This window comes from Heterodontus francisci, chromosome 1 (genome assembly GCF_036365525.1).
Source record: "Heterodontus francisci isolate sHetFra1 chromosome 1, sHetFra1.hap1, whole genome shotgun sequence".
In the NCBI taxonomy this organism is placed as follows: domain Eukaryota; kingdom Metazoa; phylum Chordata; class Chondrichthyes; order Heterodontiformes; family Heterodontidae; genus Heterodontus; species Heterodontus francisci.
The window spans coordinates 3389838-3409569 of NC_090371.1; the positions used below are offsets into that span (position 1 = coordinate 3389838).

The 19732-nt window shown below is 49.9% G+C and overlaps 1 protein-coding gene across 4 annotated transcripts in view; it reads right to left on the reverse strand.

Annotated features, from left to right (window-relative positions):
* Nucleotides 1–19732, reverse strand: part of LOC137365475 (dynactin subunit 1-like) — a 336296-nt gene that overhangs the window by 42215 nt on the left and 274349 nt on the right. For all 4 annotated transcript variants that reach the window (XM_068028030.1, XM_068027981.1, XM_068027938.1 and 1 more), the window contains 4 exons: nt 12266–12397; nt 11515–11643; nt 7016–7158; nt 3965–4119 (listed from right to left, as the gene is read on the reverse strand). In XM_068028030.1, the coding sequence (XP_067884131.1) occupies nt 3965–4119; nt 7016–7158; nt 11515–11643; nt 12266–12397 (559 nt within the window). The remainder of the gene's footprint in view (nt 1–3964; nt 4120–7015; nt 7159–11514; nt 11644–12265; nt 12398–19732) is intronic.

Sequence of the window (19732 nt, forward strand, 5' to 3'; positions counted from 1 at the left end):
CAGGATGGGGTCTGATCGAGGGGGTTTGGAGTGAGTTACAGGATAGGGTCTGATCGAGGGGTTTGGAGTGAGTTACAGGATGGGGTCTGATCGAGGGGTTTGGAGTGAGTTACAGGATGGGGTCTGATCGAGGGGGTTTGGAGTGAGTTACAGGATAGGGTCTGATCGAGGGGTTTGGAGTGAGTTACAGGATGGGGTCTGATCGAGGGGTTTGGAGTGAGTTACAGGATGGGGTCTGATCGAGGGGGTTTGGAGTGAGTTACAGGATGGGGTCTGATCGAGGGGTTTGGAGTGAGTTACAGGATGGGGTCTGATCGAGGGGTTTGGAGTGAGTTACAGGATGGAGTCTGATCGAGGGGTTTGGAGTGAGTTACAGGATGGGGTCTGATCGAGGGGTTTGGAGTGAGTTACAGGATGGGGTCTGATCGAGGGGTTTGGGAGTGAGTTACAGGATAGGGTCTGATCGAGGGGTTTGGAGTGAGTTACAGGATGGGGTCTGATCGAGGGGTTTGGAGTGAGTTACAGGATGGGGTCTGATCGAGGGGTTTGGAGTGAGTTACAGGATGGGGTCTGATCGAGGGGTTTGGAGTGAGTTACAGGATGGGGTCTGATCGAGGGGTTTGGGAGTGAGTTACAGGATAGGGTCTGATCGAGGGGTTTGGAGTGAGTTACAGGATGGGGTCTGATCGAGGGGTTTGGGGTGAGTTACAGGATGGGGTCTGATCGAGGGGGTTTGGAGTGAGTTACAGGATGGGGTCTGATCGAGGGGTTTGGGGTGAGTTACAGGATGGGGTCTGATCGAGGGGTTTGGGAGTGAGTTACAGGATGGGGTCTGATCGAGGGGGTTTGGAGTGAGTTACAGGATGGGGTCTGATCGAGGGGTTTGGAGTGAGTTACAGGATGGGGTCTGATCGAGGGGTTTGGAGTGAGTTACAGGATGGGGTCTGATCGAGGGGGTTTGGAGTGAGTTACAGGATGGGGTCTGATCGAGGGGTTTGGAGTGAGTTACAGGATAGGGTCTGATCGAGGGGGTTTGGAGTGAGTTACAGGATAGGGTCTGATCGAGGGGTTTGGAGTGAGTTACAGGATGGGGTCTGATCGAGGGGGTTTGGGAGTGAGTTACAGGATAGGGTCTGATCGAGGGGTTTGGAGTGAGTTACAGGATGGGGTCTGATCGAGGGGTTTGGAGTGAGTTACAGGATAGGGTCTGATCGAGGGGGTTTGGAGTGAGTTACAGGATAGGGTCTGATCGAGGGGTTTGGAGTGAGTTACAGGATGGGGTCTGATCGAGGGGTTTGGAGTGAGTTACAGGATGGGGTCTGATCGAGGGGTTTGGAGTGAGTTACAGGATGGGGTCTGATCGAGGGGGTTTGGAGTGAGTTACAGGATGGGGTCTGATCGAGGGGGTTTGGAGTGAGTTACAGGATGGGGTCTGATCGAGGGGTTTGGAGTGAATTACAGGATGGGGTCTGATCGAGGGGGTTTGGAGTGAGTTACAGGATGGGGTCTGATCGAGGGGTTTGGAGTGAGTTACAGGATGGGGTCTGATCGAGGGGTTTGGGAGTGAGTTACAGGATAGGGTCTGATCGAGGGGTTTGGAGTGAGTTACAGGATAGGGTCTGATCGAGGGGTTTGGAGTGAGTTACAGGATGGGGTCTGATCGAGGGGTTTGGAGTGAGTTACAGGATGGGGTCTGATCGAGGGGGTTTGGAGTGAGTTACAGGATGGGGTCTGATCGAGGGGTTTGGAGTGAGTTACAGGATGGGGTCTGATCGAGGGGTTTGGAGTGAGTTACAGGATGGGGTCTGATCGAGGGGTTTGGAGTGAGTTACAGGATGGGGTCTGATCGAGGGGTTTGGAGTGAGTTACAGGATGGGGTCTGATCGAGGGGTTTGGAGTGAGTTACAGGATAGGGTCTGATCGAGGGGTTTGGAGTGAGTTACAGGATGGGGTCTGATCGAGGGGGTTTGGAGTGAGTTACAGGATGGGGTCTGATCGAGGGGTTTGGAGTGAGTTACAGGATGGGGTCTGATTGAGGGGTTTGGAGTGAGTTACAGGATGGGGTCTGATCGAGGGGTTTGGAGTGAGTTACAGGATGGGGTCTGATTGAGGGGTTTGGGAGTGAGTTACAGGATGGGGTCTGATCGAGGGGTTTGGAGTGAGTTACAGGATGGGGTCTGATCGAGGGGTTTGGAGTGAGTTACAGGATGGGGTCTGATCGAGGGGTTTTGGAGTGAGTTACAGGATGGGGTCTGATTGAGGGGTTTGGAGTGAGTTACAGGATGGGGTCTGATCGAGGGGTTTGGAGTGAGTTACAGGATGGGGTCTGATCGAGGGGGTTTGGAGTGAGTTACAGGATGGGGTCTGATCGAGGGGTTTTGGAGTGAGTTACAGGATGGGGTCTGATTGAGGGGTTTGGAGTGAGTTACAGGATGGGGTCTGATCGAGGGGGTTTGGAGTGAGTTACAGGATGGGGTCTGATCGAGGGGGTTTGGAGTGAGTTACAGGATGGGGTCTGATCGAGGGGGTTTGGAGTGAGTTACAGGATGGGGTCTGATCGAGGGGGTTTGGAGTGAGTTACAGGATGGGGTCTGATCGAGGGGTTTGGGAGTGAGTTACAGGATGGGGTCTGATCGAGGGGTTTGGGAGTGAGTTACAGGATGGGGTCTGATCGAGGGGTTTGGAGTGAGTTACAGGATGGGGTCTGATCGAGGGGTTTGGAGTGAGTTACAGGATGGGGTCTGATCGAGGGGGTTTGGAGTGAGTTACAGGATGGGGTCTGATCGAGGGGTTTGGGAGTGAGTTACAGGATGGGGTCTGATCGAGGGGTTTGGGAGTGAGTTACAGGATGGGGTCTGATCGAGGGGTTTGGAGTGAGTTACAGGATGGGGTCTGATCGAGGGGTTTGGGAGTGAGTTACAGGATGGGGTCTGATCGAGGGGTTTGGAGTGAGTTACAGGATGGGGTCTGATCGAGGGGTTTGGAGTGAGTTACAGGATAGGGTCTGATCGAGGGGGTTTGGAGTGAGTTACAGGATGGGGTCTGATCGAGGGGGTTTGGAGTGAGTTACAGGATGGGGTCTGATCGAGGGGTTTGGGAGTGAGTTACAGGATGGGGTCTGATCGAGGGGTTTGGAGTGAGTTACAGGATGGGGTCTGATCGAGGGGTTTGGAGTGAGTTACAGGATAGGGTCTGATCGAGGGGGTTTGGAGTGAGTTACAGGATGGGGTCTGATCGAGGGGGTTTGGAGTGAGTTACAGGATGGGGTCTGATCGAGGGGGTTTGGAGTGAGTTACAGGATGGGGTCTGATCGAGGGGGTTTGGAGTGAGTTACAGGATGGGGTCTGATCGAGGGGTTTTGGAGTGAGTTACAGGATGGGGTCTGATCGAGGGGTTTGGGAGTGAGTTACAGGATGGGGTCTGATCGAGGGGTTTGGGAGTGAGTTACAGGATGGGGTCTGATCGAGGGGTTTGGAGTGAGTTACAGGATGGGGTCTGATCGAGGGGTTTGGAGTGAGTTACAGGATGGGGTCTGATCGAGGGGGTTTGGAGTGAGTTACAGGATGGGGTCTGATCGAGGGGTTTGGGAGTGAGTTACAGGATGGGGTCTGATCGAGGGGTTTGGGAGTGAGTTACAGGATGGGGTCTGATCGAGGGGTTTGGAGTGAGTTACAGGATGGGGTCTGATCGAGGGGTTTGGGAGTGAGTTACAGGATGGGGTCTGATCGAGGGGTTTGGAGTGAGTTATAGGATGGGGTCTGATCGAGGGGGTTCGATGTATTTCTCAGTTTGATATTGCAGTGATGTCCATCACTCTTATTGCCACATGGGTTGTGAGCCACTGAGCAGTCTCTAGACCCAAACGTATTCCCAGTGCCCCATATCCTCCATGTCCAGCTCTGTCATACCTGTTACTAAACGTATTCCCAGTGCCCCATATCCTCCGTGTCCAGCTCTGTCATACCTGTTACTATGGAAGCGATGCCTGAACCTGGCGACCCTCTCAGCCCCTCAATTGTACGTTTTGATTGGCTGCTGAGACGTTGCTTCAACTCCATCTTCTCGGATTCCAGTTGATCGATGTCAGCTTGTAGAGCATCCATGGTCTCATCAAACTCCCTGTGGGCACAGAGACCGTCAGAGAGAGACAGAGACCGTCAGAGAGAGACACAGAGACCGTCAGAGAGAGACACAGAGACCGTCAGAGAGAGACACACAGACCGTCAGAGAGAGACACAGAGACCGTCAGAGAGAGACACAGAGACCGTCAGAGAGAGACACACACACACACACAGGCTATCAGAGACACACAGACCATCAGAGAGAGACACAGAGACAGTCAGAGAGAGACACACAGACCGTCAGAGAGAGACACAGAGACCGTCAGAGAGAGACACAGAGACCGTCAGAGAGAGACACAGAGACCGTCAGAGAGAGACACACACACACACAGGCTATCAGAGACACACAGACCGTCAGAGAGAGACACAGAGACCGTCAGAGAGAGACACACACACACACAGGCTATCAGAGACACACAGACCGTCAGAGAGAGACACAGAGACAGTCAGAGAGACACAGACAAAGACTGTCAGAGAGACACAGACAGTCAGAGAGAGACACACACACACACAGGCTATCAGAGACACACAGACCGTCAGAGAGAGACACAGAGACCGTCAGAGAGAGAGACACAGAGACCGTCAGAGACACACACACACAGGCTATCAGAGACACACAGACCGTCAGAGAGAGAGACACAGACCGTCAGAGAGAGACACAGAGACCGTCAGAGAGACACACACAGGCTATCAGAGACACACAGACCGTCAGAGAGAGACACAGAGACAGTCAGAGAGACACAGACAAAGACTGTCAGAGAGACACAGTCAGAGAGAGACACACACACACACAGGCTATCAGAGACACACAGACCGTCAGAGAGAGAGACACAGACCGTCAGAGAGAGACACAGAGACCGTCAGAGAGAGACACAGAGACCGTCAGAGAGAGACACAGAGACCGTCAGAGAGACACACACACACACAGGCTATCAGAGACACACAGACCATCAGAGAGAGAGACACAGACCGTCAGAGAGAGACACAGAGACCGTCAGAGAGAGACACACACACACACAGGCTATCAGAGACACACAGACCGTCAGAGAGAGAGACACAGAGACAGTCAGAGAGAGACACAGAGACCGTCAGAGAGAGACACAGAGACCGTCAGAGAGAGAGAGACACACACACAGGCTATCAGAGACACATAGACCGTCAGAGAGAGAGACACAGACCATCAGAGAGAGACACAGAGACAGTCAGAGAGACACAGACAAAGACTGTCAGAGAGACACAGACAGTCAGAGAGACACAGACAGTCAGAGAGACACAGACAGTCAGAGAGAGACAGACAGTCAGAGAGAGACAGACAGTCAGAGAGAGACACACACACACACACAGGCTATCAGAGACACACAGACCGTCAGAAAGAGAGACACAGACCGTCAGAGAGAGACACAGAGACAGTCAGAGAGACACAGACAGTCAGAGAGAGACACAGAGACAGTCAGAGGGACACAGACAAAGACTGTCAGAGACATGCACAGACTTGTCAGAGACACCCACAGAGTCAGAGAGACACAGACAGTCAGAGAGACACAGAGACAGGCTGTCAGAGAGAGTCACACAGAGACTGTCAGAGAGACACAGACAGTCAGAGAGACACAGAATGTAGAAACATAGAAAATAGGAGCAGGAGTAGGCCATTTGGCCCTTCCAGCCTGCACCACCATTCATTATGATCATGGCTGATCATCCAACTCAGTAACCTTTTCTGGCTTTCGCCTCGTATCCTTTGATCCCTTTAGATCCAAGAGCTATATCTAATTCCTTTTTGAAAACATTCAATGTTTTGGCCTCAACTGCTTTCTGTGGTAGCGAATTCCACAGGCTCACCACTCTCTGGGTGAAGAAATTTCTCATCTCAGTGTCAGAGAGACACACAGACAGACTGTCAGAGAGACACACAGACAGACTGTCAGAGAGACACACAGACAGACTGTCAGAGAGACACACAGACAGACTGTCAGAGAGACACACACAGACTGTCAGAGGGACACACAGACAGACTGTCAGAGACACACACACAGACTGTCAGAGGGACACACAGACAGACTGTCAGAGAGACACACACACAGACTGTCAGAGAGACACACACACCACACAGACCGACAGAGAGATACACACGGGCCATCAGAGAGAGAGAGAGAAACACACATACAGACCGACAGAGAGACACATACACAGACAGACTGACGGAGAGAGACACATACACAGACAGACTGACGGAGAGAGAGACATACAGAGTCTCAGATACAGACACACAGTTAGCTTCTCTCACAGACAATTAGAGGTTCTGATTTCCGAAATAGAAATTACAACACAGAAACAGGCCATTCAGCCTCTCCATTCCGTGTTAGGATTTATCCTCCACACGAGCATAAAATCCTAATCACATTTATCTGCCCTGTTTCCATCCTCCTTTCCTTCCTCCCCCTCTCCAGTCTTGAATATCAACACAGTTTCTGCCTCAACCACTAATTCTGGAAGTGAATGCCACAGCTTCACAACTCTCTCCTGCTCTGTCCTCAATCACTTCCATTTAATCTTCTATCTCTGGCCTCTCGTTGTCGACCCTCAATTACTGGAAATCATCTGCTTCTATCCACCTGTCCCATCCTTTCACCATTTTAAACACTTCATCACATCACCACATACAATCACACTGAAAAACTCTCAAACTCCTTCTCTTCCGAATTTTATTTCCCCAGGCAGCAACCTAACCACGACCCCAATTCCCGATCCGGACCCCATTTCCTCAGACCAGGAAGCACTCGACTGACTGTCTCTAAAATCAACACCGATCCCTGACCCCAAACCGTGACCCTGATCCCAATTGACTACCCAAAATCCCCCTCCCCTGAGTCGCATTCTGCCAGGCTCTCACTCACTTCTCCTTCTTCCTGAGCAGGCCCTGTGTCTCCTCCAGTTTGACTTGGATTTTCTCCACACGATCATCGGCTTCTTTCGACGCACAATCCAACTTCTTCTCCAGCAGACTCAGACGCACACTGGCCTCACTCAGCTCCTCGCCCTAGGAGACAGGCATTTCAGCACGTGTTCACATAAACCTTCCCCCAACACTTGCTGAGTTTTCTCCTCATTGCCCCCCCCCACCTCATCCTCCTGAATCATCCCCTCATGCCCCCACTCTGTTTGCCTCGACTCTCCTTAGCAACCACCCGCCTCACTGTCTGTCCGTCAATCGCCTCGTTCCCAACTCCTTAACGCCCACTTGTCTCATTCCCTCCTCATTGTCATTTAGGGCACAGAGGGAGGCCATTTGGCCCATCCAGCTCTCTGCTGAGCAATCCAGTCAGTCCCACTCCCTTGCTCGATCCCTGTAGCCCTACAAGTTTATTTCCTCCAAGTAGCCATCCAATTTCCTTTTGAAATCATTGACTATCTCTGCCTCGACCACCCTCATGGACAGCGAGTTCCAGGTCGTTACATTCATTGCGTTAAAAAGTTCTTCCTCACATTCCCCCTGCATCTTTTGCCCAAAACCTTCACTCTGTGTTGCCTAGTCCTTGTACCATCAGATAATGAGAACAGTTTTTCCTTGTCTAACTTGTCTAAACCTGTCATAATCTTATACGCTTCTATTAAATCTCCTCTCAATCTCCTTTGCTCCAGGGAGAACAACCCCAGCTTATCCAACCTAACCTGGTAACTAAAATCCTCCATCCCTGGAACCATTCTGGTAAATCTCCTCTGCTCTATCTCAAGGACCCTCACATCCTTCCTGAAGTGTGGTGACCAGAACTGGATGCAATATTCCAGTTGTGGCCTAACCAGAGCTTTATAAAGGTTCAGCAGAACTTCCCTGCTTTTGTACTCAATACCTCTGTTTATGAATCCCAAGATCCCAGATGTTTTACTAACCACTCTCTCAATATGTCCTGCCACCTTCAAAGATTGATGCACATGAACCCCCAGGTCCCTCTGTTCCTGCACACTCTTTAGAACTGTAACATTAAGTATATTTTGCCTCTCCCTGTTCCTTCTGCCAAAATGCATCACCTCACACTTGTCAGTATTAAATTCCATCTGTCACCTCTCTGCCCATTCTGCTAGCCTATCTATGTGTTGTTGCAGGTGGTTCATATCATCCTCACTTTTTGCCGCACCTCCGTGTTTGGTATCATTGGCAAATTTTGAGATTCTAATCTGTATTCCAAGATCCAAGTCACTTATATATAGCAAAAAAAAAAAGCAGGGTCCCAGCACTGACCCTGGGGGAACACCACTATCTACCATCCTCCAGTCTGAAAAACAACCATTTATTCTAACTCGCTGTTTTTGGTCGTTGTCAATTTTTTATCCAATTGGACACTGACCCTCCTATTCCATGAGCCTCAGTTTTGTTAACCAGCCTTTTATGTGATACTTTGTCAAAGACTTTCTTAAAATATATATAAACAACATCCACCACATTCCCTTCATCAAAAAATTCGATTAGATTAGACAAGCATGATCTCTTTTACAAATCCGTGCTAACTATCCTTAATTAACTCAAACCTCTCCAAGCGTTGGTTGATATTTTCCCTGATTATTGTTTCTAAAACCTTACCCACCACTGATGTTAAACTAACTGGCCTGTAGTTACTAGGATTGTCCTTTTGCCCTTTCTTCAATAAGGGTGTCACATTTGACACTCTCCAATCCACTGGCACCTCCCCAATATCCAGGGAAGATTGGTAGATTATGACAAGCCCTTTCGCTATCTCCATCCCCACTTCCTTTAGCAATTTGGGATACAAGCCATCTGGACCAGGTGACTTATCCATTCTAAACATAGCCTCATTCCCCCATTGCCCCCTCGCCTCAATACCTCATCGACACCCCTGCCTCATTCCCTCCTCAGCGAATGCCTTCGCCTCCTCACTTCCTCGTCGACCCGCGTCGCCTCCTCCCCTCCTCGTCGGCCCCCCTCGCCTCCTCCCCTTCGTTGGCCTCCCTCGCCTCCTCGTCGGCCCCCCTCGCCTCCTCCCCTCTTCGTCGGCCCCCCTCGCCTCCTCCCCTCCTCGTCGGCCCCCCTCTCGTCTCTTCACCTCATCAATCCTCCTCGCCACCTCCCCTCCTGATCGACTCCCCACTCCTCCTGCCCTCATTGACCCCTCCCCGCCTAATCGACCCACCTTGCCTCCTCCCCTCATTTTCCCTCACCTTGCCTAGACCCCTCAGTTTCACCCCCTCATCTCCTGCTCCCCCAGTCCTCTCCTTTATGCCCCTGTCTTGTCCCCTCCTCAACTTCCACTCCGCACCCCATCACCTCATCCCCTTCTCCATGCCCCCACCCATCCTCTCTGTGACACCTCCCTTTCCCCTCTGCTCCTCATCTTCCCCACACATCTTCTTGATCCCCTCCCCCGGCCTGTTCTTACCCCATCCCTTCTCCACCCTTAATCTCTTCCCTCAGCCCCATACACTCGCGTCCCCTCCCTTGCCCCAACCCCTCCCTTCACACCACCTCCACCCCCTCGTCTCCTCGTCCCGGACAGAATCACAGAATTGTTACAGCACAGGAAGCGGCCATTCGGCCCATCATGTCTGCACCGGCTCGCCTCATGAGCATTTCACCTAGTGCTACTCCCCTGCCTTTTCCCCCAAACCTTCTTCCTTTTCATATAACTGTCTCATTCCCTTTTGAATGCTTCAATTGAATCTGCCTCCACCACGTTCTCAGGCAGCGCATTCCAGACCTTAACCACTCATTGTGTGAAAAAGTTTTTCCTCATGTCACTTTTGCTTCTCTTACCAAATACTTTAAATCTGTGCCCTCTCACTCTCGATCCTTTCACGAGTGGGAACAGTTTCTCTCTATCTTCTCTGTCCAGACCCCTCATGATTTTGAAAACCTCTATCAAATCACTTCTCAGCCTTCTCTTCTCCAAGGAAAACAGTCCTAACTTCTCCAATCTATCTTCATAACTGAAATTCCTCATCCCTGGAACCATTCTCGTGAATCTTTTCTGTACTTTCTCCAATGCTCTCACGTCTTTCCTCAAGCGCGGCGCCCAGAACTGGACACAATACTCCAGCTGAGGCCGAACTAGTGTCTTATACAAGTTCAACATAACTTCCTTGCTCTTGTACTCTACGCCTCTATTAATAAAGCCCAGGATACTGTATGCTTTATTAACTGCAATCTCAACCTGTCCTGCCACCTTCAGTGACTTATGCACAGATACACCAAGTCTCTGTACTCCTGCACCCCCTTTAGAATTGTACCCTTTATTTTATATTGTCTCTCCATGCTCTTCCTACCAAAATGAATCACCTCACATTTCTCTGCATTGAACTTCATCTGCCACCTGTCTGCCCATTCTACCAACTTGTCTATGTCCTTTTGAAGTTCTACACTATCCTGCTCACAGTTCACAATGCTTCCATGTTTTGTATCATCTGCAAACTTTGAAATTGTGCCCTGTACACCAAGGTCTAGGGTCATTAATATATATACTGTCCTACTGATACTTGATCCACTTGGCCCACCTCATTGCCAAGAACCAGGTCGAGCAGTGTTTGCACTTTCATTGTGCCAGAAACATACTGTTGTAGAAAAGTTTCCTGAACACACTCTAGGAACTCTGGCCCCTCTCTGCACTTTACCAGTCTACATTTGGATAATTAATGTCTCTCATTATAACTACCCAATAATTTTTGCACCTCTCTGGAACTTCCTTGCAAATTTGTTCCTCAACGTCCTTCCCACTAGCTGGTGGTCTATAGACAACACCGAGCAATGTAACTGCACATTTTTTGTTCCTGAGCTTGAGACAAATTGATTCAGTCCTCAGCCCCTCTGGGACATCCTTTTTCTCCAGCACTCCACTGCTCTCCTTGATCAATACCGCCACCCCTCCCCCTTTTCTCCCTTTCCTATCCTCCAGTCAACCACTCCACGCCTCCCCCCCCAATGCCCCGCGCCTCCCCCCCCAATGCCCCGCGCCTCCCCCCCCTCAATGCCCCGCGCCTCCCCCCCCTCAATGCCCCGCGCCTCCCCCCCCTCAATGCCCCGCGCCTCCCCCCAACATTGCCCCACGCCTCCCCCCAACATTGCCCCACGCCTCCCCCCAACATTGCCCCACGCCTCCCCCCACAATGCCCCACGCCTCCCCCCACAATGCCCCACGCCTCCCCCCACAATGCCCCACGCCTCCCCCCACAATGCCCCACGCCTCCCCCCACAATGCCCCACGCCTCCCCCCACAATGCCCCACGCCTCCCCCCACAATGCCCCACGCCTCCCCCCACAATGCCCCACGCCTCCCCCCTCAATGCCCCACGCCTCCCCCCCTCAATGCCCCACGCCTCCCCCCCTCAATGCCCCACGCTTCCCCCCAACATTGCCCCATGTCCCCCCTCCTGCTCCTCCCCACCTTACCTTGATCTTCAGGGATTTCTTCAGCTCTTTGATGACCGTTTCTCTATCCTCCAGTTTGAGTCCCAGTCCCTCAGCGTCTGTGATCTCTGCTCGAAGGGCAGCAGCTCTCAGCTCAACTGGAGGTGGCGGCTGGAAATGCAGTCAAGGGTTAAAGTTCACACAGGAAAACAGCATTCAACTTGGAATATGGGGCAGGAAGTGGTGGGGAGCAGTAAGACTCAGCCGCTCATGGTGTTATTATCTGATAAGGAGAGGTGGGCGGGGGGGATGAGGGAGGGGGTGAGAAGGGATTGAGGGAGAGGGGGTGAGAAGGGGGTTGAGGGAGAGGGGGTGAGAAGGGGGTTGAGGGAGAGGGGGTGAGAAGGGGGTTGAGGGAGAGGGGGTGAGAAGGGGGTTGAGGGAGAGGGGGTGAGAAGGGGGTTGAGGGAGAGGGGGTGAGAAGGAGGGTGAGGGAAAGGGGGTGGGCAGGGGGATGAGGGAAAGGGAGGTGGGCAGAGGGGTGAGGGAAAGGGAGGTGGGCAGGGGGGTGAGGGAAAGGGAGGTGGGCAGGGGAGTGAGAGAGTGGGTAGGGGAACCCCCTGCACTCAACAACCCCCTCTGCTCCCAGTCTCCCCCACGCCCCATGTAACAATCGCCCCTCCCGAAACACTGTGCCCAGGACCAAGCCCTCACAGTCCCCATACCCAGTGATCATCCCCTCCCCAACAGCACTCCTACACAGAGGCTGTCACTCAGGGCCAGTGCTTCTTACCTTCATCAGCAGCTTCTCAGAGTCATACTCTCCCTCCTGCATGGCTGTGGCCATCTTGTTCATTGTTATGATGATAAGATTACAGGATTGTCGAAGACACTCATACGGACTTGTTGCCAGAGATCCATATACCTAGGAACCAGATCCCATCAAAAACAATTAATGTTTATTAAATACTGGAAAAACTGCAAGGTGTTGGAAAAAGGTGAACAAAAAAACAAGGTACAGAATAAAGCTCCCTTTACACATTCCAATCAAACACAAAATGGAATTGTTTAAATAGCATTGATAATGTTTGAACATATAGTCCAATCATTTCAGTCGCAGAACATCACTGCAGGAGTTCCTCAGGCTAGTGTCCTAGAATGGGCGGCACAGTGGCGCAGTGGTTAGCACCGCAGCCTCACAGCTCTAGCGACCCGGGTTCTATTCTGGGTACTGCCTGTGTGGAGTTCGCAAGTTCTCCCTGTGTCTGCGTGGGGTTCCTCCGGGTGCTCCGGTTTCCTCCCACATGCCAAAGACTTGCAGGTTGATAGGTAAATTGGCCATTAGCAATTGCCCCTAGTATAGGTAGGTGGAAGGGAAATATAGGGACAGGTGGGGATGTGGTAGGAATATGGGATTAGTGTAGGATTAGTATAAATGGGTGGTTGATGGTCAGCACAGACTCGGTAGGCCGAAGGGCCTGTTTCAGTGCTGTATCTCTAAATAAAAAAAAAACAACCATCTTCAGCTGCTTCATCAATGACCTTCCTTCAATCATAAGGTCAGAAGTGGGGATGTTCGCTGATGATTGCACAATGTTCAGGACCAGTCACAACTCCTCAGATACTGAAGCAGTCCATGTCCATATGCAACAAGACCTGGACAACATCCAGGCTTGGGCTGACAAGTAGCAAGTAACACACGAGTGCCAGGCAATGACCATCTGCAATAAGGGAGAATTTAACCATCTCCCCTTGACATTCAATGGCATTAGCATCGCTGAATCCCCCACTATCAACATCCTGGGGGTTACGATTGACCAGAAACTGAACTGGACCAGCCACATAAATAAAATGGCTCTAAGAGCAGGTCAGAGGCTGGGAATTCTGCGGCGAGTAACTCACCTCCTGAGTCCCCAAAGCCTGTCCACCATCTACAAGGCACAAGGCAGAAGTGTGATGGAATACTCTCCACTTGTCTAGATGGGTGCAGCTGCAACTTCACTCAGGAAGCTCGACACCATCCAGGACAAAGCAGTCTGCTTGATTGGCACCCCATCTTTCATTGCAGCAGCTTTTTCGGGAGCAGAGTGTGAGCGAGTGAGCAGCTGGGAAGGTCAGTTTGAAAGTAAATTTAATTTCCTTTTGTTTTTCGGCGGAGGCCAGGGGGCTTCTGGGTAAGTAAAACACTATATATTTGGGCGGTTTAAAATAACTTTCCTTTCATTGCAGCAGCTTTTTTGGGAGCAGAGTGTGAGCGAGTGAGCAGCTGGGAAGGTCAGTTTGAAAGTAAATTTAATTTCCTTTTGTTTTTCGGCGGAGGCCAGGGGGCTGCTGGGTAAGTAAAACACTATATATTTGGGCGGTTTCTGAACCCGAGACACCACACTTGTCGTGTCTCCCACCCGCCCTCCTCCTCTAACCAAAAAAAAAGGACTCGGTGGGGTGTTTATAAGGTAAGGCTTTTTCGATTTCTCTGGTTTTATTGTGATTGGTAAAAACTTTTCGTTCCTTTTTCATTTAACTAAGTTAAGCTTAAGATTAAAAATGGCAGGAGATCTCAGACCCGTGTCATGCTCCTCTTGCTCAATGTGGGAGCTCAGAGACATGGCTGATGTCCCTGACTCCTTCACGTGCAGGAAGTGTGTCCAACTGCAGCTCTTGTTAGACCGCATGACGGCTCTCGAGCTGCGGATGGACTCACTTTGGAGCATGCGCGATGCTGAGGAGGTCGTGGATAGCACGTTTAGTGAATTGGTCACACCGCAGATTAGGATTGCTGAGGGAGAAAGGGAATGGGTGACCAAAAGGCAGAGAAAGAGCAGGAAGACAGCGCAGGAGTCCCCTGTGGTCATCTCCCTCCAAAACAAGTATACCGTTTTGGATACTGTTGAGGGAGATGGCTCACCAGGGGAAGGCAGCAGTAGCCAGGTCCATGGCACCGTGGCTGGCTCTGCTGTTCAGAAGGGCGGGAAAAAGAGTGGAAGGGCTATAGTCGTAGGGGATTCGATTGTAAGGGGAGTAGATAGGCAGTTCTGTGGTCGAAAACGAGGCTCCCGAATGGTATGTTGCCTCCCAGGTGCACGGGTCAGGGATGTCTCAGATCGGCTGCAGAACATTCAAAAGGGGGAGGGTGAACAGCCAGTTGTCAGAGTTTAGGGAGTTAGGAGCCAAGTTAAAAAGTAGGACCTCAGAGGTAGTAATCTCAGGATTACCAGTGCCACGTGATAGTCAGAGTAAAAATGAAAGAATAGTCAGGATGAATGCGAGGCTTGAGAGATGGTGCAGGAGGGAGGGGTTCAGATTTTTGGGACATTGGGACCGGTTCTGGGGGAGGTGGGACTATTACAAATTGGACGGTCTACACCTGGGCCGGACTGGAACCAATGTCCTTGGAGGTGCTTTTGCTAAGGCTGTGGGGGAGGGTTTAAACTAATGTGGCAGGGGGATGGGAACCAATTGAGGTCAGTTGACAGTAAGGAGGTAGTAACAAAAGCCCGTAAGGAACTAGATAATGAAGTCAGTGTGACTAAGGGGAAGAGCAGGCAGGGAGCAGATGATGAATATAAAGGGACTGGTGGTCTGAGGTGCATTTGTTTTAATGCAAGAAGTGTAGTAGGTAAGGCAGATGAACTTAGGGCTTGGATTAGTACCTGGGAGTATGATGTTATTGCTATTACTGAGACTTGGTTGAGGGAAGGGCATGATTGGCAATGAAATATCCCAGGATATCGATGCTTCAGGCGGGATAGAGAGGGAGGTAAAAGGGGTGGAGGAGTTGCATTACTGGTCAAAGAGGATATCACAGCTGTGCTGAAGGAGGGCACTATGGAGGACTCGAGCAGTGAGGCAATATGGACAGAACTCAGAAATAGGAAGGGTGCGGTAACAATGTTGGGGCTGTACTACAGGCCTCCCAACAGCGAGCGTGAGATAGAGGTACAAATATGTAAACAGATTATGGAAAGATGTAGGAGCAACAGGGTGGTGGTGATAGGAGATTTTAATTTTCCCAACATTGACTGGGATTCGCTTAGTGTTAGAGGTCCAGATGGAGCAGAATTTGTAAGGAGCATCCAGGAGGTTTTTCTAGAGCAGTATGTAAATAGTCCAACTCGGGAAGGGGCCATACTGGACCTGGTGTTGGGGAATGAGCCCGGCCAGGTTGTTGAAGTTTCAGTAGGGGACTACTTTGGGAATAGTGATCACAATTCCGTAAGCTTTAAAATACTCATGGACAAAGACGAGAGTGGTCCGAAAGGAAGAGTGCTAAATTGGGGGAAGGCCAACTATACCAAAATTCGGCAGGAGCTGGGAAATGTAGATTGGGAGCAGCTGTTTGAAGGTAAATCCACATGTGATATGTGGGAGGCTTTTAAAGAGAGGTTGATTAGCGCGCAGGAGAGACATGTTCCTGTGAAAATGAGGGATAGAAATGGCAAGATTAGGGAACCATGGATGACAGGTGAAATTGTGAGACTAGCTAAGAGGAAAAAGGAAGCATACATAAGGTCTAGGCGGCTGATGAAAGACGAAGCTTTGAAAGAATATCGGGAATGTAGGACCAATCTGAAACGAGGAATTAAGAGGGCTAAAAGGGGTCATGAAATATCTTTAGCAAACAGGGTTAAGGAAAATCCCAAAGCCTTTTATTCATATATAAGGAGAAAGAGGGTAACTAGAGAAAGGATTGGCCCACTAAAGGACAAAGGAGGAATGTTATGCTTGGACTCAGAGAAAATGGGTGAGATTCTAAACGAGTACTTTGCATCGGTATTCACCGAGGAGAGGGACATGACGGATGTTGAGGTTAGGAACAGATGTTTGATTACTCTAGGTCAAGTCGGCATAAGGAGGGAGGAAGTGTTGGGTATTCTAAAGGGCATTAAGGTGGACAAGTCCCCAGGTCCGGATGGGATCTATCCCAGGTTACTGAGGGAAGCGAGAGAGGAAATAGCTGGGGCCTTAACAGATATCTTTGCAGCATCCTTAAACACGGGTGAGGTCCCGGAGGACTGGAGAATTGCTAATGTTGTCCCCTTGTTTAAGAAGGGTAGCAGGGATAATCCAGGTAATTATAGACCGGTGAGCCTGACGTCAGTGGTAGGGAAGCTGCTGGAGAAGATACTGAGGGATAGGATCTATTCCCATTTGGAAGAATATGGGCTCATCAGTGATAGGCAACATGGTTTTGTGCAGGGAAGGTCATGTCTTACCAACTTAATAGAATTCTTTGAGGAAGTGACAAAGTTGATTGATGAGGGAAGGGCTGTCGATGTCATATACATGGACTTCAGTAAGGCGTTTGATAAGGTTCCCCATGGCAGGCTGATGGAGAAAGTGAAGGCGCTTGGGGTCCAAGGTGTACTAGCGAGATGGATAAAGAACTGGCTGGGCAACAGGAGACAGAGAGTAGCAGTGGAAGGGAGTTTCTCAAAATGGAGACATGTGACCAGTGGTGTTCCACAGGGATCCGTGCTGGGACCAGTGTTGTTTGTAATATACATTAATGATTTGGAGGAAAGTATAGGTGGACTGATTAGCAAGTTTGCAGACGACACTAAGATTGGTGGAGTAGCAGATAGTGAAGGGGACTGTCAGAGAATACAGCAGAATATAGATAGATTGGAGAGTTGGTCAGAGAAATGGCAGATGGAGTTCCATCAGGGCAAATGCGAGGCGATGCATTTTGGAAGATCCAATTCAAGAGTGAACTATACAGTAAATGGAAAAGTCCTGGGGAAAATTGATGTTCAGAGAGATTTGGGTGTTCAGGTCCACTGTTCCCTGAAGGTGGCAACGCAGGTAAATAGAGTGGTCAAGAAGGCATACGGCATGCTTTCCTTCATCGGACAGGGCATTGAGTACAAGAGTTGGCAGGTCATGTTACAGTTGTATAGGACTTTGGTTCGGCCACATTTGGAATACTGCGTACAGTTCTGGTCGCCACATTATCAAAAGGATGTGGATGCTTTGGAGAGGGTGCAGAGGAGGTTCACCAGGATGTTGCCTGGTATGGAGGGCGCTAGCTATGAAGAGAGGTTGAGTAGATTAGGATTATTTTCATTAGAAAGACGGAGGTTGAGGGGGGACCTGATTGAGGTGTACAAAATCATGAGAGGTATAGACAGGGTGGATAGCAAGAGGCTTTTTCCCAGAGCGGGGGTTTCAATTACTAGAGGACACGAGTTCAAAGTGAAAGGGGAAAGTTTAGGGGGGATATGCGTGGAAAGTTCTTTACGCAGAGGGTGGTGGGCACCTGGAACGCATTGCCAGCGGAGGTGGTAGATGCGGGCACGATGGAGTCTTTTAAGATGTATCTAGACAGATACATGAATGGGCAGGAAGAAAAGAGATACAGAACCTTAGAAAATAGGCGACATGTTTAGAGAGAGGATCTGGATCGGCGCAGGCTTGGAGGGCCGAAGGGCCTGTTCCTGTGCTGTAATTATCTTTGTTCTTTGTTATCCACAAACATCCACTCCCTCCACCACTGACACACAGTGGCAGCAGTGTGTACCATCTACAAGATGCACTGCAGCAACTCACCAAAACTCCTTCGACAGCACCTTCCAAACCCACGACCTCCACCACCTAGAAGGACAAGGGCAGCAGATGCACGGGAACACCACCACCTGCAAGTTCCCCTCCAAGTCACACACCATCCTGACTTGGAACTATATCGCCGTTCCTTCACTGTCGCTAGGTCAAAATCCTGGAACTCCCTTCCTAACAGCACTGTGGGTATACTGACCTCACATGGACTGCAGTGGTTCAAGAAGGCAGCTCACCACCACCTTCTGAAGGGCAATTTAGGGATGGGCAATAAATGTTGGCCTAGCCAGCAACACCAACATCCCTTGAACAAATTAAAAAAAAGAAAAATGCCATTTGGGTTAGATCAAAATGCATTGGGCTTTCGGGTGCCCCACGCATTTAAGGGTGATTAAGGGGATGGGACAGTGCTATGTGAGCCCCTAGCCTTTTTCTTAAAGAGTTGAATAGAGTCAGAGCTAATTCACTTAGACTGGATGCAAGCTCATGTATTCCTACTTTCAAAATAGGGGATAAAGTAAAAGGGTGAGATGGCCAAATCTCAAGCCCGATGGATGTCAAGGAGCCGACAGGGTAAGATAAGGTAGAAAAGGAAAGCTCATGTCCGACACCGAGAACTCAATACTACAGAAAGCAGAGAGGAGTAGAGAAAGTGGAGGGGTGAAATCAAAAAGGAAATTAGGAAAGCAAAGAGAGGGCATGAAAGAATATTGGCAAACAAAATCAAGGTGAACCCAAAGATGTTTTATCAATGCATTAAGAGTAAGAGGATAACTAAGGAGAGAGTAGGGCCCATAAAAGACCAAAAAGATAATCTGTGTAGGAGCGGAAGATATTGGAATTGTTCTTAATGAATACTTTGTGTCTGTCTTCACAAAAGAGGGGGAAGATGCAGATATTGTAGTTAAAGAGGAGAAGTGTGAAGTATTGGATGTGATAAACATAGGGAGAGAGGAAGTATTAATGAGATTAGCATCCTTGAAAGTTGCTAAATAACCAGGGCCGGATGAAATGTATCCTAGGCTGTTAAAAAAAGTGAGAGAGGAAATAGCAGAGGGTCGCACCATCATTTTCCAGTCCTCACTGGATACAGGTGTGATGCCGGAGGACTGGAGAACTGCTCACGTAGTACCTCTGTTTAAAAAGGGAGTGAGGGATAGACCGAATAATTACAGACCAGTCAGTCTAACCTCAGGAGTGGGAAAATTATTGGAATCTATTCTGAGAGACAGGATAAACTGTCACTTAGAAAGGCACAGATTAATCAAGGATAGTCAGCATGGATTTGTTAAGGGAAGACTTGGTCAAAGAGGATATCACAGCTGTGCTGAAGGAAGGCACTATGGAGGATTCGAGCTGTGAGGCAATATGGGCAGAACTCAGAAATAGGAAGGGTGCGGTAACAATGTTGGGGCTGTACTACAGGCCTCCCAACAGCGAGCGTGAGATAGAGGTACAAATATGTAAACAGATTATGGAAAGATGTAGGAGCAACAGGGTGGTGGTGATAGGAGATTTTAATTTTCCCAACATTGACTGGGATTCACTTAGTGTTAGAGGTCTAGATGGAGCAGAATTTGTAAGGAGCATCCAGGAGGGTTTTCCAGAGCAGTATGTAAATAGTCCAACTCGGGAAGGGGCCATACTGGACCTGGTGTTGGGGAATGAGCCAGGCCAGGTGGTTGACGTTTCAGTAGGGGACTACTTT